The sequence below is a fragment of the Sinocyclocheilus anshuiensis genome, unplaced genomic scaffold (genome assembly GCF_001515605.1).
Source record: "Sinocyclocheilus anshuiensis isolate Anshui unplaced genomic scaffold, SAMN03320099.WGS_v1.1 scaffold1208, whole genome shotgun sequence".
Classification (NCBI taxonomy): domain Eukaryota; kingdom Metazoa; phylum Chordata; class Actinopteri; order Cypriniformes; family Cyprinidae; genus Sinocyclocheilus; species Sinocyclocheilus anshuiensis.
The window spans coordinates 788,489-809,698 of NW_015542424.1; the positions used below are offsets into that span (position 1 = coordinate 788,489).

The window sequence follows — 21,210 nt, forward strand, 5'->3', positions numbered from 1 at the left end:
ATATCTTCTTCAGGGCGAAAAAGGAAAATAAAAGCTGAAACGTTTTCACGGAACCTTGCAAAAGCAGCGTGTTACAGTGGTGAGGGAAAAGCTCTGTGTATTGCGTGTAATCACATCCATACAGTTTATGATCACAACAACGACGTTTGTCAGGCATCTACATTGTCATCTGAGGAGATTACAAAGATCAAACGAGCGTTTTTTTAAACTCTAAAACATGAAATGTGGAGTTATCTGCTTTTGCAAAAAAAACGACTGTTAGAAATATCTGCTTTTGCTATAAAACAAGCTTTTAATATGGAAAAAAAAACCATACTTTCAATTAACTTGAAACCTGTATTTGTTTAAGTTATTATTACTTAATCAAAACAACCCAACTGCCGTTTGTTTGATATTACTTGGAATGCGCAATAAAAAAACGTGATTTTTTTTTTTAAATTATAAAAATGGAGTTATCGGTTTTTGCAAATTAATTCTTCATATATATATATATATATAGCTTTGGGGGAAAAAATCCAAGATGGCAGATGAAATGTTGATTATAAATATAATTCAAACCATTTTACCCAGAATTTGTGTGAATATGGAGTTGCTGCCTATGTAAAGTGTTGCACATCAGTCACTGTGAGGCTCTTTGTCCATTAAGATGCTCCCTTAGAAGCCAGCTGCCTATGTAGGCGGTAGGTAGCCCATTAGAATTCAGAACAGAGCCTTAATTCCTCCTGTCAGCGTCAAACAAAAACAAATGCCAAAATGCCCATGAGACAAAATGTGAATTTAAAACATTTTGTCTCCTTTGTTATTTCTCAATGGTTTAGAAATCCAACACTCAAGTTTATACCATGCATCCACACAAGTGTTCGTACAGGCTCGGAGGGTGTAGTGTAAGAAACACACTGCTCAGCGAAGTCACACTGGGAATATTGCTGTACAGTTATCCATGTGTCAGTGGAGGAGGATTTGCGACCTCTTGCACATCATGAATTGTTCAGGGCTACAAACATACAGATCATTTTAAAGCTGCGGGGGCAGAGCCCGGGTTCGGCTCTCCATGTGATATCGCTCCTCCAGCTTTACAATCTATTCCAGTTGGATACCATCAACATCCAATCAAATCCCAGTGAAGTAGACCCGGGATGTGTAATGAATGGCTCTGTGGGCATCTCTTTCTCAGCCAGTGAACAGCCTCCCCTCCTCCCCCCAGCAAAATGAATCAATGCTGCAGTTTAAAAATAACAAGGAATATTATCCACTTCATGCATTGCTGAGTGAACCGCATGTGTTGAATGCTCTCTGACAGGCTGCATCGGAGCAGAATGTGTTTCGGCGTTTCTGCACACTGGTCGCAGATCACGATGCAGGGTGTGGTGGGGTTTAAACGCTGTGCTGGGGAGGCTGTCCAAACAGCCCCATGATTCTGGCCGTATAACTCATTTCTCTGTGGTGTAATGTTTCTCCATGGCCGTCATGCTGAGTTAGGTGTCGATGCCAGGATTAGAAAATGGCCTCCTCGAATAGGGCGACCCCTTTGTTGACCTTTTTCACCATCGTGCCGTTTTTGAGTTTAATTCCAAGGTGGTCCATTTGTGCGGTTTTGAAGAAGTATTCCAGGCATGATGTTGATTACTTCAAAATATTAATTTGGACTTGTCCCTCCGTTTCTTTAAAAAAAAAAAAAAGTGGGAATGATTTAAGAGCAGAAATGTGAAGCTTATCATTTTTTTTTCTTTCAGTAAGATTTAGTTTTTTTAATAAAAAATAATATTTCTATTTATCAAGGATGCATTAAATTTTATCAAAAGTGACTGTAAGGACATTTATAATGTTACAAAAGATTTCAAAATCAGCATATTAGAATGATTTGTAAAGGATCATGTGACACTGAAGACTGGAGTAAAGGCTGCTCAAAATTCAGCTTTTCCATCACAGAAATAAATTATATTTGAGATATATTAAAATAGAAAAAATTTATTTTAAATTGTAATCATATTTCACAATATTACTGTTTTTATTTCTTTATGTATTTATGTATTTATTTATTTATTTTTCGATCACATAAATACAGCAGTGGTGAGCATGATAAGACACTTATTTCAAAACATATTACTAACCCCAAACATTTGAATGGTGTGTGTGTATTTATTTATTTTTAATAAATATAACTTGATATAACTTATATATAAGCTTTTTTTTTCACAATCACATCATGTTAAAATGCATATTGTTTACGTCTTGTGGCTGTATTGAAACAGTATTTTAGTGTTTACAGCCCAATTCACTTCCAATATAAGTACCTCACTGTTAGCCGGACCCTTTTTTTAAAAATAAAGAAGCGGGATAAGTGGAAATTAAATTTTGTGATAATCAACATTGTGCCACAAATACTATCCATCGAGCTTTAACAGCATGCAGATGCATTATGTAGATATGGAAATTAGGCTAAGTCAGGAAGCTCTCTCTCTCTCTCTCTCTCTATTATAATATTCAGTTCTGTAATGCCTAGGATTTTACCGGGGCATTACACTAAGATTACTGAAGAGAACCAACAGTTATGCCAAGGAAGAAGTGGAAGATTAAAGCTTGGCTAGGATTGTCACATCTCATCCAGCTGTGCTCTCCAAACAGGAAGAGAGAGGTCAGGATATGTAGGTCATAGAGCACCTGCCTTGTTTGAGGGCTCAATTATTCCTCAAATGGCATCAGACCACAGAGACTTTACCCGACAGGACAGACCTTACATCACTGGGTGAGGTGTACGGAGGCGAACATTACTGACACTAGCTATGGTTTTGGTAGTGCTGAGCACCAGCCTCCTATTTGATGATATGATAGGACAGGATGTGGCAGGCAGAAAAAGGAGACGGGAGACATCGTCACCACTTCCTGCCCGTCTAGAGTGGCCTTTGTGTCCTCCATATGGCTAGATATGATTGTAAAAGAGGATGTAAGCATGTGTGGATGTGTTTGTGTGTGAGGTGTGTATGTATTGTTTTTGTTGTTGTTGTTGTTTTTGGGGGGGCACATCCTGCATCCTTTCCCATTACATCGTTGCACTGATCTGCACCTCTTCTTACAAGTTCTAAATTAAATACTAATATTTAGTCATGCCTAATTGATCTATCTGACTAAAGGAAATTGTGAAGACAATTTTTCATATTTTAAAGTATGACATCCATCTCATACTGTTTTATACACAATAAACAGCATTGTTTTAGCTCTTCAGTCTATGCAAAATCTAGTCAGGAAAATGTTGTTTGTGCATGCTGATTTCATCAGAGTAAACCGGTGTTGTTATTATCTAAAACTAAAACAATTATTCTATGGTAATTGAAATGAGAATATAAATGTTAGCTGAAAAACTTAAACTTATAAAAAATGTAATGAAAAGTAGAAATGTTGCTACTTTTGTAGTTTGAAGTTGAAGTACTAAAATTATTCAAACTAAAACTGAAAGAAAAATAAATGTGAGCTAAATAGAAATAATTACAAAAAAAAACTAATAAAAAGATCAAAAGCATATAAAGAAATTACTGAAATTAAAATGAAAATATAATAATTCAAAATATGAATCAATTCCTTAATAGTATATAAATAATACTAAAATAACACTGAATCCTACTAGGGTGTGTGTGCACAGTGTGAGTAGTAATATCCTGATTCCCAATCAAATGCGAATTATGAATTGATTATTTTAAATTATTTGGTCAAAAAGACTCATGAAACAGCCTCAAACTTACTCACTCAGTAAATCATCCCGAGCCATTACTAAGTTCAACTGAGTAATTTTTCATTTGTGTCTGGTTTGAAATGAACTGAGAATTGTTACTGTGATGTAAACTTTTGATTTGTGAGAATTACATCGGTCTGTTTACTCTTTGGTTGTTCCTGTGTCAATGTACATAAAAATGCATATTCACAACGCAGTTATGTTGTGTAAATTAATAATGGTATTCAGGAACAAAAAGAAAAAGTCTGGATATTTCTGACAGTGATCTTCGTAATACTGTCTTTCTCACTTTTTTACCGCAACACACTGATGTGGTTTCTCAGTCAGATTTGCTGCTGCTTCTGTTGTATTGCTAGCCTTGTTCTGTGTTAGATGGATGAATTCTCAAGAGCCTTGGCCCAAAATACAATCATCAAAGATTCATAAAAATTATCCCTAGCAATCAGATGGCCATTAAAATTTCAGTGCCCTGAATATATGCTCTTTCATAAAAAAACAATGTTTTTGATATTTATATGGAAGATTATGACACAAAATTACCTTATTCCAGTAGCTGATTATGAATTGGGTTCAAGTGCTTATCCATGGTAGCGCTAATATTGCTTTTAACCATCCAGCTTTTCATAGGGAGTTAACCTTTAGCCTTTTAAATTGGTAAAGAAAGTGATAAGGTTTATAGGTCATGTTCTATGCAAATATAACAGTGTTTTTCTTCCTCTGTGAACCTTCATTACTAGATTCATTTAAATTCTTTTAAACATTTTCTTGATGTTGGACAAAAACGATGAGACACAAATCTCTAAAATTAGTATGAACTTCAAAGTTGACCTTTTTGATTTAGCATGTTTATTAGCGGCTACATGAACTTAGCGAGCCCCCTGGCCTTCACTTTAAAGCAGTCAGCTGTTTTTCATAACAGAACGGTGACTGCTTGTCAGTGTACACAATTCTTTGCGGTGGGACGCTTTTACATCAGTGATGTTTGTTGTGAGAGTGAAACTAAAAATGGCTGGTAACATATCCGTTCACGGCTCACAGTAATGTGAAGAATGTGTGCTGTCAGGGTAGAGGGTTTGGCCACTGGGCTCGACTGTTAATTGAGTTTCAGAAATCTTTAGAGAAATACATTGGTACCAATATCACATGTGGTTTAGACCGTAACGATTTGTTAATTCAACATAAAACTGATGTTTGTTTGTGTCTTCTCATTGCAGGCTACATCAGCACCTTGGCAGTCATCCTCAAGACGACGAATGCTAAACCATGGGTCAATGAGTTTGAATGTAAGGCTGAGTAATTTGCTCTCCAGCAGTCGTTAGCTGCTGATTCTAACATTAAACAGGCCATTGGAACTGCTCACGAGCTCTTTCATTTTCTCTCCCTATGCAGCGATCGAGCTGTCCTGCATGATAGAGTCAATCTCCACTACTAATCCCAGAATAGAATGGAAGAAGATTAAGAAGGGAGAGCCCAGTTATGTATATTTTGAAAAAGAAATAGCAGGTAAGCTGTACAACACTCTACTGAACACTGTGCCATACAACACATTGAGTAATGCTTTATAATATGTTTCAAGTTGCTAACATTCAGTTAATGCAAAACTTGACATGAAATTACAGTATATTTCTACAACATTTAATAATGTTGGTTAATGTTATTTTCTACATAAACCAATATTAAAAACGATTTGGGGTTGTAAGATTTTTTTACTGATATATATATATATATATATATATATATACACATATTATACTCTGATGCATTTATTTGATCAAAAGTACTTTATAAACAGTAATGTTGTCAAATTTTATTACAATTTAAAATATCTGTTTTCTATTTTAATATGTTTATTCTTGTGATGGCAAAAGCTGAATTTTCAGCATCATTACTCCAGTCCTCAGTGTCACATGATCCTTCAGATATCATTCTAATATGCTGATTTGTAGCACAGGAAGTATTTTTTAATATGATCAAAGTTGGAAACAGTTGTGCTGTTTAATATTTTTGTGGAAACAATGGGCATTTTTTTCAGAATTCTGTGATGAATAGAAAGAACAGCATTTATTTGAAATATAATTTTTTTGCAACATTCAAAATGTTTTTACTGTCACTTTTGATCAATTTAATACCTCCTTGCTAAATAAAAATATTAATTTTTCTCTAAAAAAAACATTTCAATAAAATATAAATTAACAGTACTATAAATAAATATGATTGGCCAATAAACAATAATATATTTATACATTAACCCAGATTACTGTCTTAAAAAATATGGTAAAACTAAACAATACATTTAAGTTTGTTAACATTTATACTAACAGTTTAACAGTTAATGCAATATTTAACTTGAATGAACAATGTTGAACAATACCTTTAGAATGTTAATTTGTACATAATATATACTAATACATTTTTAACACTTAGGGTTAAAGACTTATAAACAGTGAATTATGTAGTATTTATTATGTTATATATTATTAATGTTATATATTAGTTATTATAAATTAACCTACATTTAATTAATGTTGTATTGTTTATTGTTAGTTCAAGATAGCTTTTGCATTAACTGTTTAACTTTTACTGTTATCAAATTTAAACTTATTATAAAGTGTTAATGCGTTTAGTTTATTCAGCTAATGTTAATAAATTGAAACCTATTGTGTTTTCTCACATTCTATCAATGTTTAATAAGGATTTGGACTTTTGGAGTATAATTTAAAGTCCCACATTTTATGAACACCACTTTGTAGCAGCTTTTCATCCACCTTTTCAACTGTGAATCTGTTAATTTTTTCCAGGTGACTTGGAAAAGAGAGCGAAAATTCGAGAACCTGCGACCTTAGTCATTCTCAATGCAACAAGAGCCGACACTGCTGATTACCGCTGTGAAGTCACTGCCCCAAACGACCAGAAATCCTTTGATGAGGTTTTGATATCACTCACTGTAAGAGGTGAGGGTTCCACTCCAAAAATTCTACATCCATTAACTGCTCAGTCCACGAAGTGTTCACCCTGTCTTGTGCTGTAATGTGTCTTTAGTATACATACTTTTGAGAGGAATTTTGAGAGGAATCCCAACTGCTACGATGTAACATGAGACGGAGCGGCGGGCCACCGCACCCACCCTTGGCGCACATTTGAGGATGCTTGCAGCTCTAACTCTACAGGGCGTGTTCAGGGCTATATGAGGAAACCTCTGAAACTGCATCCGAGTTTAATCAGGGGTCTAAAAGGGGAAAGAGCAGCATGTTCAGTTGGCCAGGATGCTTGCAGTTGGAGTCACTAAGGTGCATGTGTGTGAGGATGCTTTCTCTTCTCTGAGATGATCTCTTGTGTGCCATGCAGTGAAGCCCGTCGTGCCCAGATGCTCCGTACCCAAGTCCGTCCCGGTAGGCAAACCTGCAGAGCTGCATTGCTTGGAGGATGAGGGCTACCCAAAGTCCCAGTACCAGTGGTTCCGCAACAAGGAGGAAATCCCAGAGGATCCCAAGAGCAGCCCAAAGTTCTTCAACTCCACCTACACCCTGAGCGGAGAAACGGGCACTGTGGTGAGTTGGGAAAAAGAGGCGATGGGGTAGGCGTAGGGATATTTTTGGGGAGCCAGTTGATGTGCGATGGGCTCAGCCATGAAGGGAATCTGCTGCCCTCATTTGCACATTCCAGAGTGCCATTCTCCGCCATTTGTACTCCGTGCCCTCGTCAACCTTCACACCACTTTTTAAAGTCTGACCTGCGCTTGCAGTACAGCCTCTTCCCCCTGAGGAGACAACCTCTGAAGAGTTTACTGTGTGTCTTTTAAGATCTGGCAAGAGCCTCGTTCAACACTTCGGTCTTGCTTTTATAACACACGCATACACAAAGATGCTTCTAGGTTCCATTTGTTTGATGAGAAAATCCTTTAAATTTAGTTAATATTTCATCATGTAATTTTAATCAGTTTTGGCATCTAATTTTAGGTGACTAAAAACATTTTAGTTGATGCAGAAGTTCAAAAATAAACCAAATATTTAAACATTTAGTATATTAATTTTCAAAAAGTGGTCACACTTTAGTTTAAGGTCCAATTCTCACTATTAGCAAACAATTAACTATGACTTTTGCCTCAATAAACTTCTAATTTGCTGATTTTTAATCGTTAGTAAGGTAGTTGTTAAGTTTAGGTATTAGGGATGTAGTATATGATCATGTAGAATATGTGCTTTATAAGTACTAATAAACATCCAATATGTTATTAATAGGTATGCTACTAAGCAACTAGTTAATAGTGAGAATTGGTCTCTATACTAAAATGTTACCAAAAAAGTTTAGTCCACAGAAACATTGTTAGTTCCTTGTTAATATCTTGCAGTGTTTTTTCTTGTCATATTTTAGCCATAATTGAATGATTTTAATTCATTTAAAAATGCACAAAATGTTTAAAATGAATATTTTGAAAAGAAAGTTAAAGAGAAATGTAATTATTATTTGTTACAATTTCGATTAGTTACAATTATTATTTGAAAAACTATTATAACATTCTCATTTTTTAATCCATTTAATGCATCCTTGCTAAATAAATATATATCTATATTTTTTTTTAATCATACTGAGCCCAAACATTATGCAAAATGAGCTGTCAACTTAAACCACTGTAATTTATGATCTTCAGAAATTCAGTGCGGTCAGGAAGGAGGATGCTGGAGAATATTACTGCAGAGCCAGGAATGAGGCTGGGTTCTCCGAATGTGGACCGCAGATGATGGAAGTTTGTGCGTATTTTGATCGCCTTTTCACATGTGATAAGGACACCCTGCAAAGCCACGATCTCACGCTTGGCCTTTTTCTGTAGATGACATCAACATTGCTGGAATCATCCTGGGCGTAGTGGTTGTGGTGACGGTCCTTCTGTGTATAACAGTGGGCATCTTCTGTGCCTATAAACGAGGCTACTTCACCAGCCAGAAGCAGACGGGAAACAAGTAAGCACACGACTTCCGTCTGAGTCACACTCTGTCCCAGAGCAGGTTTGACTCACCGTTTTATGGCTTTTTTCCATTTAATCACCCAAGGAGCTCCTGAATATTTCCAGCTCAGTCCTAACATCACATGTAGTCTGTTCAGATCTTTGAAATACATAGTAGTGACTGTTGGCTTAAAATGTTTTGCAGATGTAAACTGACAGGTTATATGTTTTCTCTCCAGTTACAAAGCTCCAGCAAAAGGAGATGGAGTGGACTATGTCAGAACAGAGGATGAGGTATGGGAAAATAAAGAGATGTTATTTTGTATTAAGGCTTCCAAGAGCTTAAGAAATCTCCTGGAAAGTCTAGCAGTTTAAAACAGGGAATCAGTTAAACCTCCTTCACTCAATCTTCTCTCTTTCAGGGGGATTTCCGACACAAATCCTCGTTTGTCATCTGAGAGGAGGAAGACGGGTGATGGAAGAGATGTGGAATTACGTTGAAAGTTATTGGCGCTATTATACCTCGCAGACACGAATCCCCAAAAGAGGACATCGACGTCGGAGCTGCCATTGTACGTGCCTCGCTTTACGGCACGTCTGCAACAACACAATTTGTATTTGCCAAAGGTGACAAATAATCATGTCTGATCACTGTTTAAAGACACTAGATGTTACTTGTTTGTTTAATTCAACTTTTACAGCCCCTTTTTACTCAAATTTCACCTATTGTAAAATTTCAGTAGAACCAGACATACAGCAAGAAAACGTTTTCCTCGAATCTTCTGTCTTTTTAAAACATTTATTTTGTACTAGGTAAATTTGTCAGACTATTTTTGATGGAATATATTTTAAAATGCCTACAGAAAAAAAAAAGGTTTACTTTTTTAAATATTTGTAAAATACTAACCTGGAAGCCAGTACTTTTTTTGTCAATTTGGTTGTGAAAGAAACCATTCCCACCAACTTCCCATCCTCTGTTTTAGTCATTCAACAAACAAATAGTGTACAAGACCACTCCATGTATGGATGTTTTGTTTTCCATTCAGATTTCAAATCCTTTCAATGGTATATCCAGCGACACCGGCTTCAATCATAGGTCTTATGTACTTACTATACTGCTGGGATTTCATGTTAATAGTGAAAGGACGTTCCATGTTCATGTTTGTAGATAGTCTTAGACAGTGAGTATCTTCAGAAAAACACCAGCGAAAAAGCTGGAGAATATTTTGAAAGACCAGTGCTGCGTATCCTTGATTTTAAGTGTCCTTCTATGCTAGCTGTTTATCTTGTATATAGTGAATATACTGTCTAGGTTGTTTATTTTGTATTATTATTTTTTTCTTCTCTTTATCTCGCTCTACATCTTTTCTGTTTTTCTTATTTGAGCGAGAAACACTCTCCATGTTACTTTTTAACATAACAGGGTTTGTTTGTTGGCTAACTGTACTGGTTGTATATAGATCCACTGTGAGCTACACTGTGCATAAGAAGTTTCTGGTTTAACCAAACGTTGAATGAGGCAAATATGACACTCTTTCCATTGAAAACCGAGTTGGTCATGGTAGAGAGGGGATCTGCCTTATTAAATACATTTAAAAAACAATCTGGAACAATGTACACTTACATTTTCTTCCATAGCAATGATTATGGATAAATTTGGACTATTCACACATACTTTTGAAGATGTTAAAGGGTACAATCCGCTGAAACTAAATGCTATTGATAATATTTTATGAGTAAAACCATTTTTTTTTATTCTGCCATGTTCTCAGTAAACTTCATGAATCATAAATCATTCCTCTTAAGTGCCTTCCTCTGTAGACGGTGACAATAATGCAATTTTCAATCGTTAAATGCTGTAGCAGTTAATTGGAATATGCAGAACAATTTTTCTAATTCACATCCAATTCATCGCTCTTAAACCAGGTCAATAATTAGAAAATAACAGGTGTTTGAGAGGAATGATAATGTTCTGTGCTCACTGTTTTGGTCACACATATCTAATATTATATATTTTATTGTAAATAGACCTGTTGTTGTGCATTGATTTGGGGATTTTTTATTGACGTAGATATTCTATTATGTATTAGTGCCTAAATGTAGAATGAAATAATGTTTCAGGAGGACAGAGTACTAGTGTTAATTCAGCAGATGGAATTGGAAATTCATAGTTTCACTAGACATATGCGATGTATTATTGATTTATATAGTAAGTTAGAAAGCGAGGTATAGCCTACATTATGGGTCACACACAGCCCAATATCCCTGCATATGTCACTAGAGTACTGTGAGGGAAACAGAAAAAATCTGTGGTTTGAAAGAGAAAAAAAAAAAAAAGCAGGGAGAGCTGTACCAAATACTGACTGCCAAATGAGCATTTTCTCCAATTCCAGTATTATTCTGCTCCCAGGTCTCTTTCTTTTTTTATTTTGTTTGTAACTCTTGAGCAAGATTTTTTGGAAGCTGAGTTCAGTTTTTCACTCATTTTAGTTTCTGTGGAGTTTGTGGTTGTTTTGGAGACAGTTGGAATTTTAAGTGAAACATATTTCATTCACTGAATTCATGTAATGTCCCATTGGTTTGGGACCGGTACAAATCCTGTGTGAATTCTTGAACAGTATGCTTGTGATTAATAAAACTCACTTCTTAAATTCGTTATGTTGTCGTCATGCTTTTTAAAATGAATTAATTGTCTAAAATAGAAATGACTGTAACAGGTAATGAATGTCAGAGACAGAAATTGTGGAGTTCACGCCAATAAATAACGAACGAGTTATCAGGCCGACCATTTAAAGGTACATAGTCTGCTTACACTGTTTTACACGGGACTTTTGAAAATCCTGCAGGCCTACACTCCAAAGAGATAAAGGCTCCAGACATTTAAGTAGTCTAATAAAAGCAGATTTATTTTACATGGAGGAAGTCACCTCATGGGGAACTGCTAACGTTATGTCCAGCAGAATATGTCTCTCATTATATGGACTTCTGCCCGTGGTGAATAAATTTATCTTATAAACAAGTCCAAGTCGACTGCTATAAAAAACTAAATACTGAATGCAGCTTTCATTTTATGGTAGAGTTTCTTAATGTTAAAGGCAAATTGCTTATTTTATCCATAGAGTGCGGATTTACCTGGCATACTTATTAATATTGAATGTTAGCCTTGGTAATACTTGGTTTCAGATCAAAAGAGAAATTAAATGGTATCGCCAGTCCACAATGTATGGTTGCTAATGCCCGCTCTTTCCTCTAACCATGTCTTATTAGTCTTATAAACGTGTCGGGCACAATCCACTTGTTACACCCAACAGCCGCCTCAAACAGGATTTGCAGGGTAACCTGATTAACGAGTTAACCCGAATCAGCAGCCCTGCCGAAGGGTCATCACTGCTGAGGGCTTCACCTCTGATCCGCTGACCTCTCTAGATTAATCTAGTGGCTGTTTGGACACTGAACAGCTCTGGATCAATGGACATAAATGAAGTGCTACCCAAAATTTGGTAAACAGCGCCCTCTTCTGGTGCAGAAAGAACAATTTTCCCTAGTAGTTTGGCTGTATACGACAATGTACAGTATGCTGTATGGCGCCTTCAAATTATTCATAAATCCTTTAATGCAAGTAAATGCAAGTAAGTTGCACTGTCCTTGATGGGATTTGCAGATATATATATAAGATTAGGATTCTCCGTGTCTATGATAGATAGATAGATAGATAGATAGATAGATAGATAGATACTGAGCTGGTTACTCACCATTACATAAAGGCATAAATAAACATAAATCTGAATGCCTTCTGTACTTCATTTAAGAAACAGAAGAAGAAAAAAAGGATCAATTCTGAATGTAATGAATTCTGGAGTAAATACTGTATATAAGAAACATTAACATTATGTCCATCCTTGTAGTATCAGCCCAGTTGATGGCAGTATAACTCTGATGATCACTAAACCACAAGAGAGGAAGAAAAAACTGCGTTGCCAGATCCCACTAGAAAAATAATCACTCTGCCTAGTCTGACAAATCTGCAGAAGGTTCCACAATCGACAAAAATTAAGAGAAAATAAAATAAAACATTGTTTTGTGGCATTTCAAAATATTTTAAACTTTTATTCCAATCCTTAAAGCATCTAAAAAAAAGAATGGTTTTAACTCTCTAAATTAATTGCAATATTTATTAAAGCTGCAGTCCGTAACTTTTTTTTGGTTAAAATTATCCAAAATCAATATTTGAGCAAGTACATAATCAGCCAGTGTTCAAAACTAACTTGTTCTGATGGCAGTATACAGTGAACATTCTTATTTGGGTCATATATTCCAAGACCTAGACTAGAATCTGTGAGTGAGAAGTACAGTAAATATCCACACCGGTGCGGTGACCGACTGCCACACACACATACTCCGCATAACATTAGATTCATCTGTGCTGGAGCCATGCTGGAGCACAACCCCACGCATGGAAGATAATTCCGCACACAGCTGCAATTCCAGGTTTTCAAACAGAGATGGCGACAAAGAGGCAAAATTTATGGACTGCAGCTTTAATTAATCTCCTTCAGTCTAATACTCTAATTTGTTTTAATTTGCTATCATATATTATTATATGAAATTATTATTATAAATTATACAGTATTTATTATTTGTAGTGTATATATATACGTGTGTGTGTGTGTGTGTGTGTGTGTGTGTGTGTGTGTTTATTTATCGTGGTGTATTTACAATGATAACGCAGTGACACTTTACAACGAGGTAAAATGCATTAATAACAATTATAATTTAAATTAAAATATTATGTTCATGTTATTTAAAGAGGTTTAGCAACGTTTTTTTAATGAAAATCAATCAAATTAAGCGGACATGGCAACACTGGAAGAAACCCTTGTTTAGACAGGCGCCTGCTTTTCTCGCGTGATTACACGTTCTTACGTCATACTTCTTTGCGTTAGTCAAGGGAACTGCAGAGCGATTTCACCTATATTTCTGTACAGAACGTTTTCGTTCATTTAGTATTTTATCGTTCATGCGTTCCCGATTAAACATATTTTATGGCTGTAACAGGACGTTGCAACGGATACTTTGGGTAAGATCTCATATGCATTCAGTTACCTTAATACTATTCTGTAAGATACAGTCTATGGCTGTCTCAAAACCCAGTGTTCTGCCTATCTAGACAGCATTTTTGGACATCATAAGCGACCGACATAGCAAGGCAGTCTAGGTAAGTTAGGCAGCTCTCTGGGTTCATGCATACATGTAAATGTCTTACTGCATCACAATAATGCTCAATAGAGCAAGCGCAGTACTATTGCACCTTACCGTTACTTCTTTGGATAACGAGCAGGGCCAAAGTGAACTGTCATTTTTACTTTATTTTGTTCATACTTGATTATGATAAATTATTCTAACATGCCCACGCACCATATAAAACATTTGTTTTGTTTTAAAAATATCAACACTTAATAATGTTATTTTTAAATGAAACAGTTCAAAAACAATTTGGTTAGTTGAAATAAAGTTGAAATAAAATAAAACAAATATTAGATGAAAAATTGATGAAAAACTCAAATAAAAAATAAAACAGAATTAAAATGATAGCTAGATAGATCAAAATGACAGAAGATAACAAAATTACTTAGACTGAAATTAAAATTAGAAACAAGATATAAAAATAAAAGCAAAATATTAATACATTCTGTAATAATATAGAATTAATATAACCAAAAAGAGTGTCACAGATGTTATAGACTTTAAGGAAAAAAACAGGTTAGATTGACTATAATGAATTTTGAAAATGAAATTTTTACACCGACTGTAATTTATATTTGTCTGATTTGATCTGCAGTTATTTTATTCGTTAGGCTGGCTTATCAATATTGAAGTGTTTCTTATATAAAACTTAATTTAATAGGGTCACTTCTTCAAATCCTTCATCATAGAGTGATAGAGAGTTTTGTTTCCTTTTGGGAAATATTAATTAATAGCAAACACAAGCATATATTGACTCACAGAATAAATAATCTAATCATAGATTAACTAATACTTTGTTGTATGAGCAGGATGGGCTGTGCAGACCTTATGTTATAGCTTGCTCTGTGTGGACATCACCGCCACCGTGGAAGAAAACGGCAGCTCATGGCACCAGGCCTACACAAACTCGGGCTCCAGCCCCCTCCCAGCACCACCCGAACACTTGTGCAAGGCCTGCGGAGGCCAGTTTGACACCGTAAGAACAGTAAATCCGTCTACTCCAATTCTGCTATTAAAGGGATAGTTCACCCCAAAATGAAAATTCTGTCATTAATTACTCACCCTAATTACTCATGTCGTTCCAAACCCGTAAGACCTTTGTTCTTCTTCGGAACACAAATTAAAATATTTTTGATTAAATCTAAAAGCTCTCAGACCCTGCATAGACAGCAACGCAACTGAAATGTTCCCAGTCCTAGAAACATAGCAAGGACATCGGTAAAATAGGCCATGTGACATCAGTGGCTCAACTTTTACGAAGCTACGAGAATACTTTTTTGTGCACAAAGAAAACAAAAATAACAATTTATTCAACAATTCTTCTCCCAGAGTTACCGTCTTCCGCCATTTTGGAGAGAACCATAACACATGTGCGCGCTTTCCCCAGAACGTAATCAGCGTTGTTTACGTTCAGCATGTGCGTGTTTTCTCCTGAACGTAAACAACGCTGCTTACGGAAGACAGTAACTCGGGGAGAAGAATTGCTGAATAAATTTAATTATGTTATTTTTGTTTTCTTTGCACACAAAAAATATTCTCGTAGCTTCGCAAAATTGAAGTTGAGCCACTCACACATGGACTGTTTATCCTTGCTACGTTTCTGGGACTAGGAACATTGCAGTTGCGTTGCTGTCTATGCAGGGTCAGAGAGCTCTTAGATTTCATCAAAAATATCTTAAAAGGGTCATATGATGCGATTTCAATTTTTCCTTTCTCTTTGGAGTGTTACAAGCTCTTGGTGCATGAAGAAGATCTGTAAAGTTGCAAAGACTAAAGTCTCAAATCCAAAGAGATATTCTTTATAAAAGTTAAGAGTCAGCCACGCCTACCTAAAATGGCTCGTTCTAACACGCCCCCACATATCTACGTTACGATGTGGGAAGATTTGCATAACGCCGCCCAAATGTTCACGCAAAGAAAGAAGGCGTAACTTTTATTCTCGCTGTAGTATTGTTGTTGCCGCCAATCATATGACCCCTTTAATTTGTGTTCCGAAGAAGTCTTACGGGTTTGGAACGACATGAGGGTGAGTAATTAATGACAGAATCCCCTTTAACCCTTTAAAGCAAAAAGTCCAGATAAATTCTAATTGGATTTCAATCCATTTCATAGCATGTCTGCGTGGACTGCAAAAACAACTTCTGCAGCCGCTGCTCGGTGCAGATGGACCTCCGGCCGCGGATGTGCCACACCTGTCAGCGGCTCCACTGCACCTTCTTTGAACGGGCAGAGTTGATGAGGCTGAAGGTGAAGGACCTCCGTGACTATCTTCACCTGCACGAAACCCCCACACAGATGTGCCGAGAGAAGGAGGAGCTGGTGGAGCTGGTGCTGGCTCAACAAACTCCCAGGGGCAGCGGCAGCGCCGAATCCCGATCACAGCCGTCTGCGCCTCCTCTGCCTTCCCATCCTCTCGCAGAATCTGAAGCCCTCACGGAGGCGGAGGACGACGACGACGAGGATGAAGAGGGTGAGGGGGAGGAAGAAGATGGAGATAGAGATGGAGAAGATGAAGAGGGCGAAGAAGATGATGAGGATGATGAGGAAGAGGTATGGATGAAACATGCTGTGCTTTTGTGTATAGTAGAAGCCTCTTGTCCAGATATAATCGTGTTTTATCTGCGCTTCACTTAGTCCACAGACAGTGAGGAGACACTGGTGCACAGCAGAAGAGCCTCTCTGTCTGACCTGAGCAGGGTGGAGGACATCGAAGGCCTCAGCGTGCGGCAGCTGAAGGAGATTCTGGCACGTAACTTTGTGAACTACCAGGGCTGCTGTGAGAAATGGGAACTAATGGAGAAGGTCACCCACCTCTTTAATGATCAGAAAGACCTTCACAACCTTGGTACATCTTTCTGCATGAACACTGTGAAACCATAATAGTGGTAGGGTTGCCTAGTGCTTAAAGACTTGGACTAGTAACGCAAAAATTGCAGTTTTGATTGTTTTATGAAAATATTATTGGTTATTATTTAGCATGTAAGTTTTTTTTTTCCAAACAAGTAGAAATATTCTTACAAAACAAAGTATTTAAATGGATAGCTAAAATGACAGCATCAGATAAATGTACAACTAAAAAAAACATCTTAGTTTATATACACTACCGTTTGGAAGTTCAGTAAGATTTTTTTTATTATTATTGATGCTTAATACTTTTATTAATAATTAATACTTTTATTCAGCATTTGATCAAAATTGATAGTAAAGACATTTACACTACCAGTCATAAGTTTTTGGACAGCAAGATTTTTAATGTTTTGTTTTTTTTAAACAATTCTCCTCTGCTTACCAAGCCTGCATTTATTTGATCCAAAATACAGCAAAAGCAATCATGTGAAATATTTTTACTATTTAAAATAACTGCTTTCTATTTTAATATATTTTAAAATGTAATTTATTCCTGTGATGGCAAAGCTGAATTTTCAGCATCATTACTCAAGGCTTCAGTGTCGCATGATCCTTCAGAAATCATTAATATAAATGTCTTTCTGCAAATCAGCATATTAGAATGATTTCTGAAGGATCATGTGACACTGAAGATTATATTTAAATAGAAAGCAGTTATTTTGAATAGTAAAAATATTTAACAATTTTACTGCTTTTGCTTTTTTTGGATTAAAAAAATGCAGGCTTGGTGAGCAGAGAAGAATTGTTTAAAAAAACATTAAAAATCTTACTGTCCAAGAACTTTTGACTGGTAGTGTATAACGTCACAGGATTAAAATTTAAAATAAATGTTGTTCTTTCTATTAATCAAAAACAAAAATCCTGATGTAAAAATGTATCATAAAATATATCATGGCATGACACTGAAGACTGGAATAATGGCTGCTGAAAATACCATTTGCCATGACAGGAATAAATAATATTTTAAAATAGAAAGTAAATAGAAAACAGTTATATTTGTAATAATATTTCACAGTATTACTGATTGTACTGTATTTTTGATAAAAAATAAATGCAGCCTTTGTGAGCATAAGAAACCTTTAAAAAATAATACAATTCTTACCGATCCCAACTTTTGAATGGTAGTGTAACTTAAATCATCATAGTGTATACTGTTGTTCTTCAGTTTACTGTAATTGACGTTTTTGCACTTTCTTTTTATTTTCAGTTTCAAATACAAAAACAGAAGCAGGTATGTTTTATACCATGGCGATTAGTCCCAAAATGCTATATAAAATCTATTTTAAAGTAAGACAGTTATTGAATTTGTGACTGATAATTGAATCTCTCACCACTCTTCCAGCTGATCCTGCTGAGCCCAGCGGCCAGGAGGAGAACCTGTGCAAGATCTGCATGGACTCTCCCATTGACTGCGTTCTGCTAGAGTGCGGCCACATGGTCACATGCAGCAAGTGTGGGAAACGCATGAACGAGTGTCCCATCTGCCGACAGTACGTGGTTCGAGCCGTGCACGTCTTCAGATCGTGAAATTCAAGTGCAAAGAGACAGACTGTCCCCTACAGGTTGTTGCTTTTTCACACACTGAGCAACATTTTCTCAACATTTTCTCAACATTTTCTCAAATTTTGTGATAATGCTCCATTTTGCTGCTTTGTTTATAAGTTTACATGATTATATGTGCACTTATTTGTTTTTTCATCGCAACAGTGTTAAGGTGTGGCTTCAAAGTTGTGTTTAATCTATTTGTTGACCTTTGCACTTTTTTTTACTTATTAGGATTTTTTCTTTATATCCATCCTACAACATTTGCATTACTGATAGTAAGTATATAATAAGCAAGCAAGGTTTAGGCTAATGGAAAAAGTTGCATCAATGATTAATGTTTATTAGAGGTTAAGATGTCAAGAAGTGTGTCTGTCTGTATAAAGAACACATTTAAATAGGTGAAATACACTTGGAAATGTCTGGGATGTGAAAACAGGGTAAGATGGTTGACTTTAATTTTTATTCGGAGCACTGATTCTCATGTTGTTTCTGTGTTTAAGTCTGTACAATAGTTCACTATTGCAGTTAAATCACCACTATAATGTGACCACTTCTGGGGTCAGTCCACTCTTGGTTAAAGAAATAGTTAACCCAAAAATGACAATTTGCTGACCCTTAGGCCATCCAAGATGTAGATGAGTTTGTTTCTTCATCAGAACCGATTTGGAGAAATGACATCACTTGCTCACCAATGGATCCTCTGCAGTGAATGGGTGCCGTCAGAATGAGAGCTCAAACAGCTGATAAAAACATCTCAGTGATTATGGATTATAGACTCATGTTTTGACCAGAAGCAATGGTTTACAGTTAAAACGCCTTAATGATGGATTTGTTTCTTACAAACACGCAACTTTTCTTCACAAGATGTTAACTGAGCGACTCGAGTTGTGTTGTGAATTATTGTTATGTTTTAATCAGCTGTTTGAACTCTTGTTCTGACGGCACCCATTCACTGCAGAGGATCCATTGGTGAGCAAGTGATGTAATGATAAATTTCTCCAAATCTGTTTCTATGATGAAACAAATTCATCTACATCTTGCATGGCCTGAGGATAAATACATTTTCAGCAAATTTTCAATTTTGGGTGATCTATTCCTTTATATTATTACGCACTCTACCAGTATTGGTACTTGTTTCTAGTGAGTAGGTGCTATTTTCCAGGCTCTGTGCACTTAGAGATCACAAACCATTCCACTATCTCACGCTTTGGTCTTGACTCCATATTTTAGGCAGAACCAGTACTTCCAAACTGCCAAGAAACCTTTTCTGGCTTGACTTTTGCTTCAGTACATTCTTTCTTTTATTACACTGGTGGCTAGTTCTCCACCATTACTAGTATTACTAACAAGTCCTTGTTAGTCACAAGGTGCTCATTACTGCCTACATTTATTGTTGTATGATAAAGTGTGTTAACCTAATAAACAGTTTTCATGGAGATGGAGCGATAAAGCCAATCATAACTGTACATTTTTTCAAAAAATTCTTGAAATCTCTCATTTTTAAACTTGAAGGCTCACACTTATGGAGGTACGATGTTTTAATTATTATTAAAAAAAGTATGATTAAAATTGCAAGTGTACGAATGTATCATAATTGTGGTTATATAGGAATGTTTTCATTTGAAATCTTCGTCCGATGCATATCTCTGATGACACTGAGATCTTTCTAAACTATTATTCCATCTTTAAAACACAGATGATCTCCTAAACAAGATATCTGGCTTAAAAAGTTCAATCTTTTGGATTTTCTCACTTATCATAGGAGACTTTTGACAGGATATGCAACCTGTACATACTCTATATTTTGATAGCTTTGTGTTTTATGTATTTGCATATTTATCAATCAAACAGCCACATGATAAAACCTAAAAGATCTCAATTACTCACTGTCTTTGTTTCACTGGTCATTGCAAATGTCTAGTCAGTCCAAACCCAGCATGAACGTCCATAACCTCCCCACAATATATTAAAAAGTTGATGATGAACAGGCGCACAGCAAAAAAATTAAGCGATGGGTGTAAATTTCTGCTCAGTTCTGCGGTGCTTGGAGCTTTCATTTTGTGCTTTAACAGCTCTAGTTCAAAAAACAAATAAATGGGCAAAATAAGATTTACATGTTAAGTCAAAATCCAAGTAATTTATGTTATTTATATAATAGCAAAGGTGCCCAAATGTGTGTGTGTGTGTGTGTGTGTGCCAAGTGGAGTTATATCCCTTGAAATATCAGTAGGTTGTGTTGCGGTCTGAAGATTTAAATATCTACAGAAATTTAGTGAAAATAAATATGATCTAAAGCTCAATTAAAACTTACAAGTGTGAAAAAAAGAAATATAGCATTATTTGGAAGCTAAAGTGTCTTTGCAAATATATCTTCATTGAATGCAGCACTGAGAAATTGTGTGCAAAGAGAAAAAAAGTAAAACATTGGATGTGTATCTAGACTTATGGCGGAAAAAAAACAAGATTATGAGGGGAAAAAATAAGAGCTCTGCATGCATGAGCAAAGAAAAAGATTATTGAAAGGTGCTTAGAAATGCCTGAATGAACTTTTCCAGGTTGAGAGGAGACACTGGATTTTGTATTAACTTTTGTGTATTGTTTTGTAAATTGTTTGGTTCTGTTTGTTTTTAGATTCTTTGCGACTCTGACTTTATTTTGAACTGTATGAAATATAATCGAATCAACTGATAATTCAAAAGCTGTCCCGGATGTAGTAAACATTTATCATATAACTAGCGTGTCAGATTGCCAATATTGTCTTTAATATGCAGTGAGCCTGATGTGCTAAATGCTGTATTCCTGTAAAACTACATTGGAAGGTGATAAGGTTTATAATTATTGATAA

General features: G+C 35.8%; 2 protein-coding genes across 4 annotated transcripts in view; both read left to right on the plus strand.

Moving 5' to 3' along the window:
• LOC107693528 (junctional adhesion molecule C-like) overlaps nucleotides 1–10,027 on the plus strand; it is a 35,695-nt gene extending 25,668 nt beyond the window's left edge. For both annotated transcript variants that reach the window (XM_016492948.1, XM_016492949.1), the window contains exons 2-9: nucleotides 4,942–5,010; nucleotides 5,117–5,230; nucleotides 6,526–6,678; nucleotides 7,073–7,275; nucleotides 8,376–8,475; nucleotides 8,556–8,685; nucleotides 8,909–8,963; nucleotides 9,092–10,027. In XM_016492948.1, the coding sequence (XP_016348434.1) occupies nucleotides 4,942–5,010; nucleotides 5,117–5,230; nucleotides 6,526–6,678; nucleotides 7,073–7,275; nucleotides 8,376–8,475; nucleotides 8,556–8,685; nucleotides 8,909–8,963; nucleotides 9,092–9,127 (860 nt within the window). In that variant the 3' untranslated portion in view covers nucleotides 9,128–10,027. The remainder of the gene's footprint in view (nucleotides 1–4,941; nucleotides 5,011–5,116; nucleotides 5,231–6,525; nucleotides 6,679–7,072; nucleotides 7,276–8,375; nucleotides 8,476–8,555; nucleotides 8,686–8,908; nucleotides 8,964–9,091) is intronic.
• Nucleotides 10,028–14,726: 4,699 nt separating this feature from the next.
• LOC107693518 (E3 ubiquitin-protein ligase rififylin-like) lies at nucleotides 14,727–18,984 on the plus strand. Of its 2 annotated transcripts, none has more exons than XM_016492930.1 (5): nucleotides 14,727–14,898; nucleotides 16,026–16,463; nucleotides 16,548–16,758; nucleotides 18,028–18,051; nucleotides 18,163–18,984. In XM_016492930.1, the coding sequence occupies exons 2-5, from the start codon at nucleotides 16,077–16,079 to the stop codon at nucleotides 18,345–18,347; spliced, it is 807 nt and encodes a 268-aa protein (XP_016348416.1). In that variant the 5' UTR covers nucleotides 14,727–14,898; nucleotides 16,026–16,076; the 3' UTR covers nucleotides 18,348–18,984. The 2 variants fall into 2 exon arrangements, with proteins under 2 accessions (XP_016348416.1, XP_016348414.1); XM_016492928.1 differs by having other exon boundaries at nucleotides 14,820–14,889.
• Nucleotides 18,985–21,210: the final 2,226 nt, after the last annotated feature.

Coding starts and splice junctions, on each gene's coding strand:
- LOC107693518 (XM_016492930.1), top strand. CDS start 16,077: ATGGACCTCCGGCCGCGGATGTGCCACACCTGTCAGCGGCTCCACTGC. Junction 16,464..16,547: donor ATGAGGATGATGAGGAAGAG/GTATGGATGAAA, acceptor CGCTTCACTTAG/TCCACAGACAGTGAGGAGAC. Junction 18,052..18,162: donor AAATACAAAAACAGAAGCAG/GTATGTTTTATA, acceptor CCACTCTTCCAG/CTGATCCTGCTGAGCCCAGC.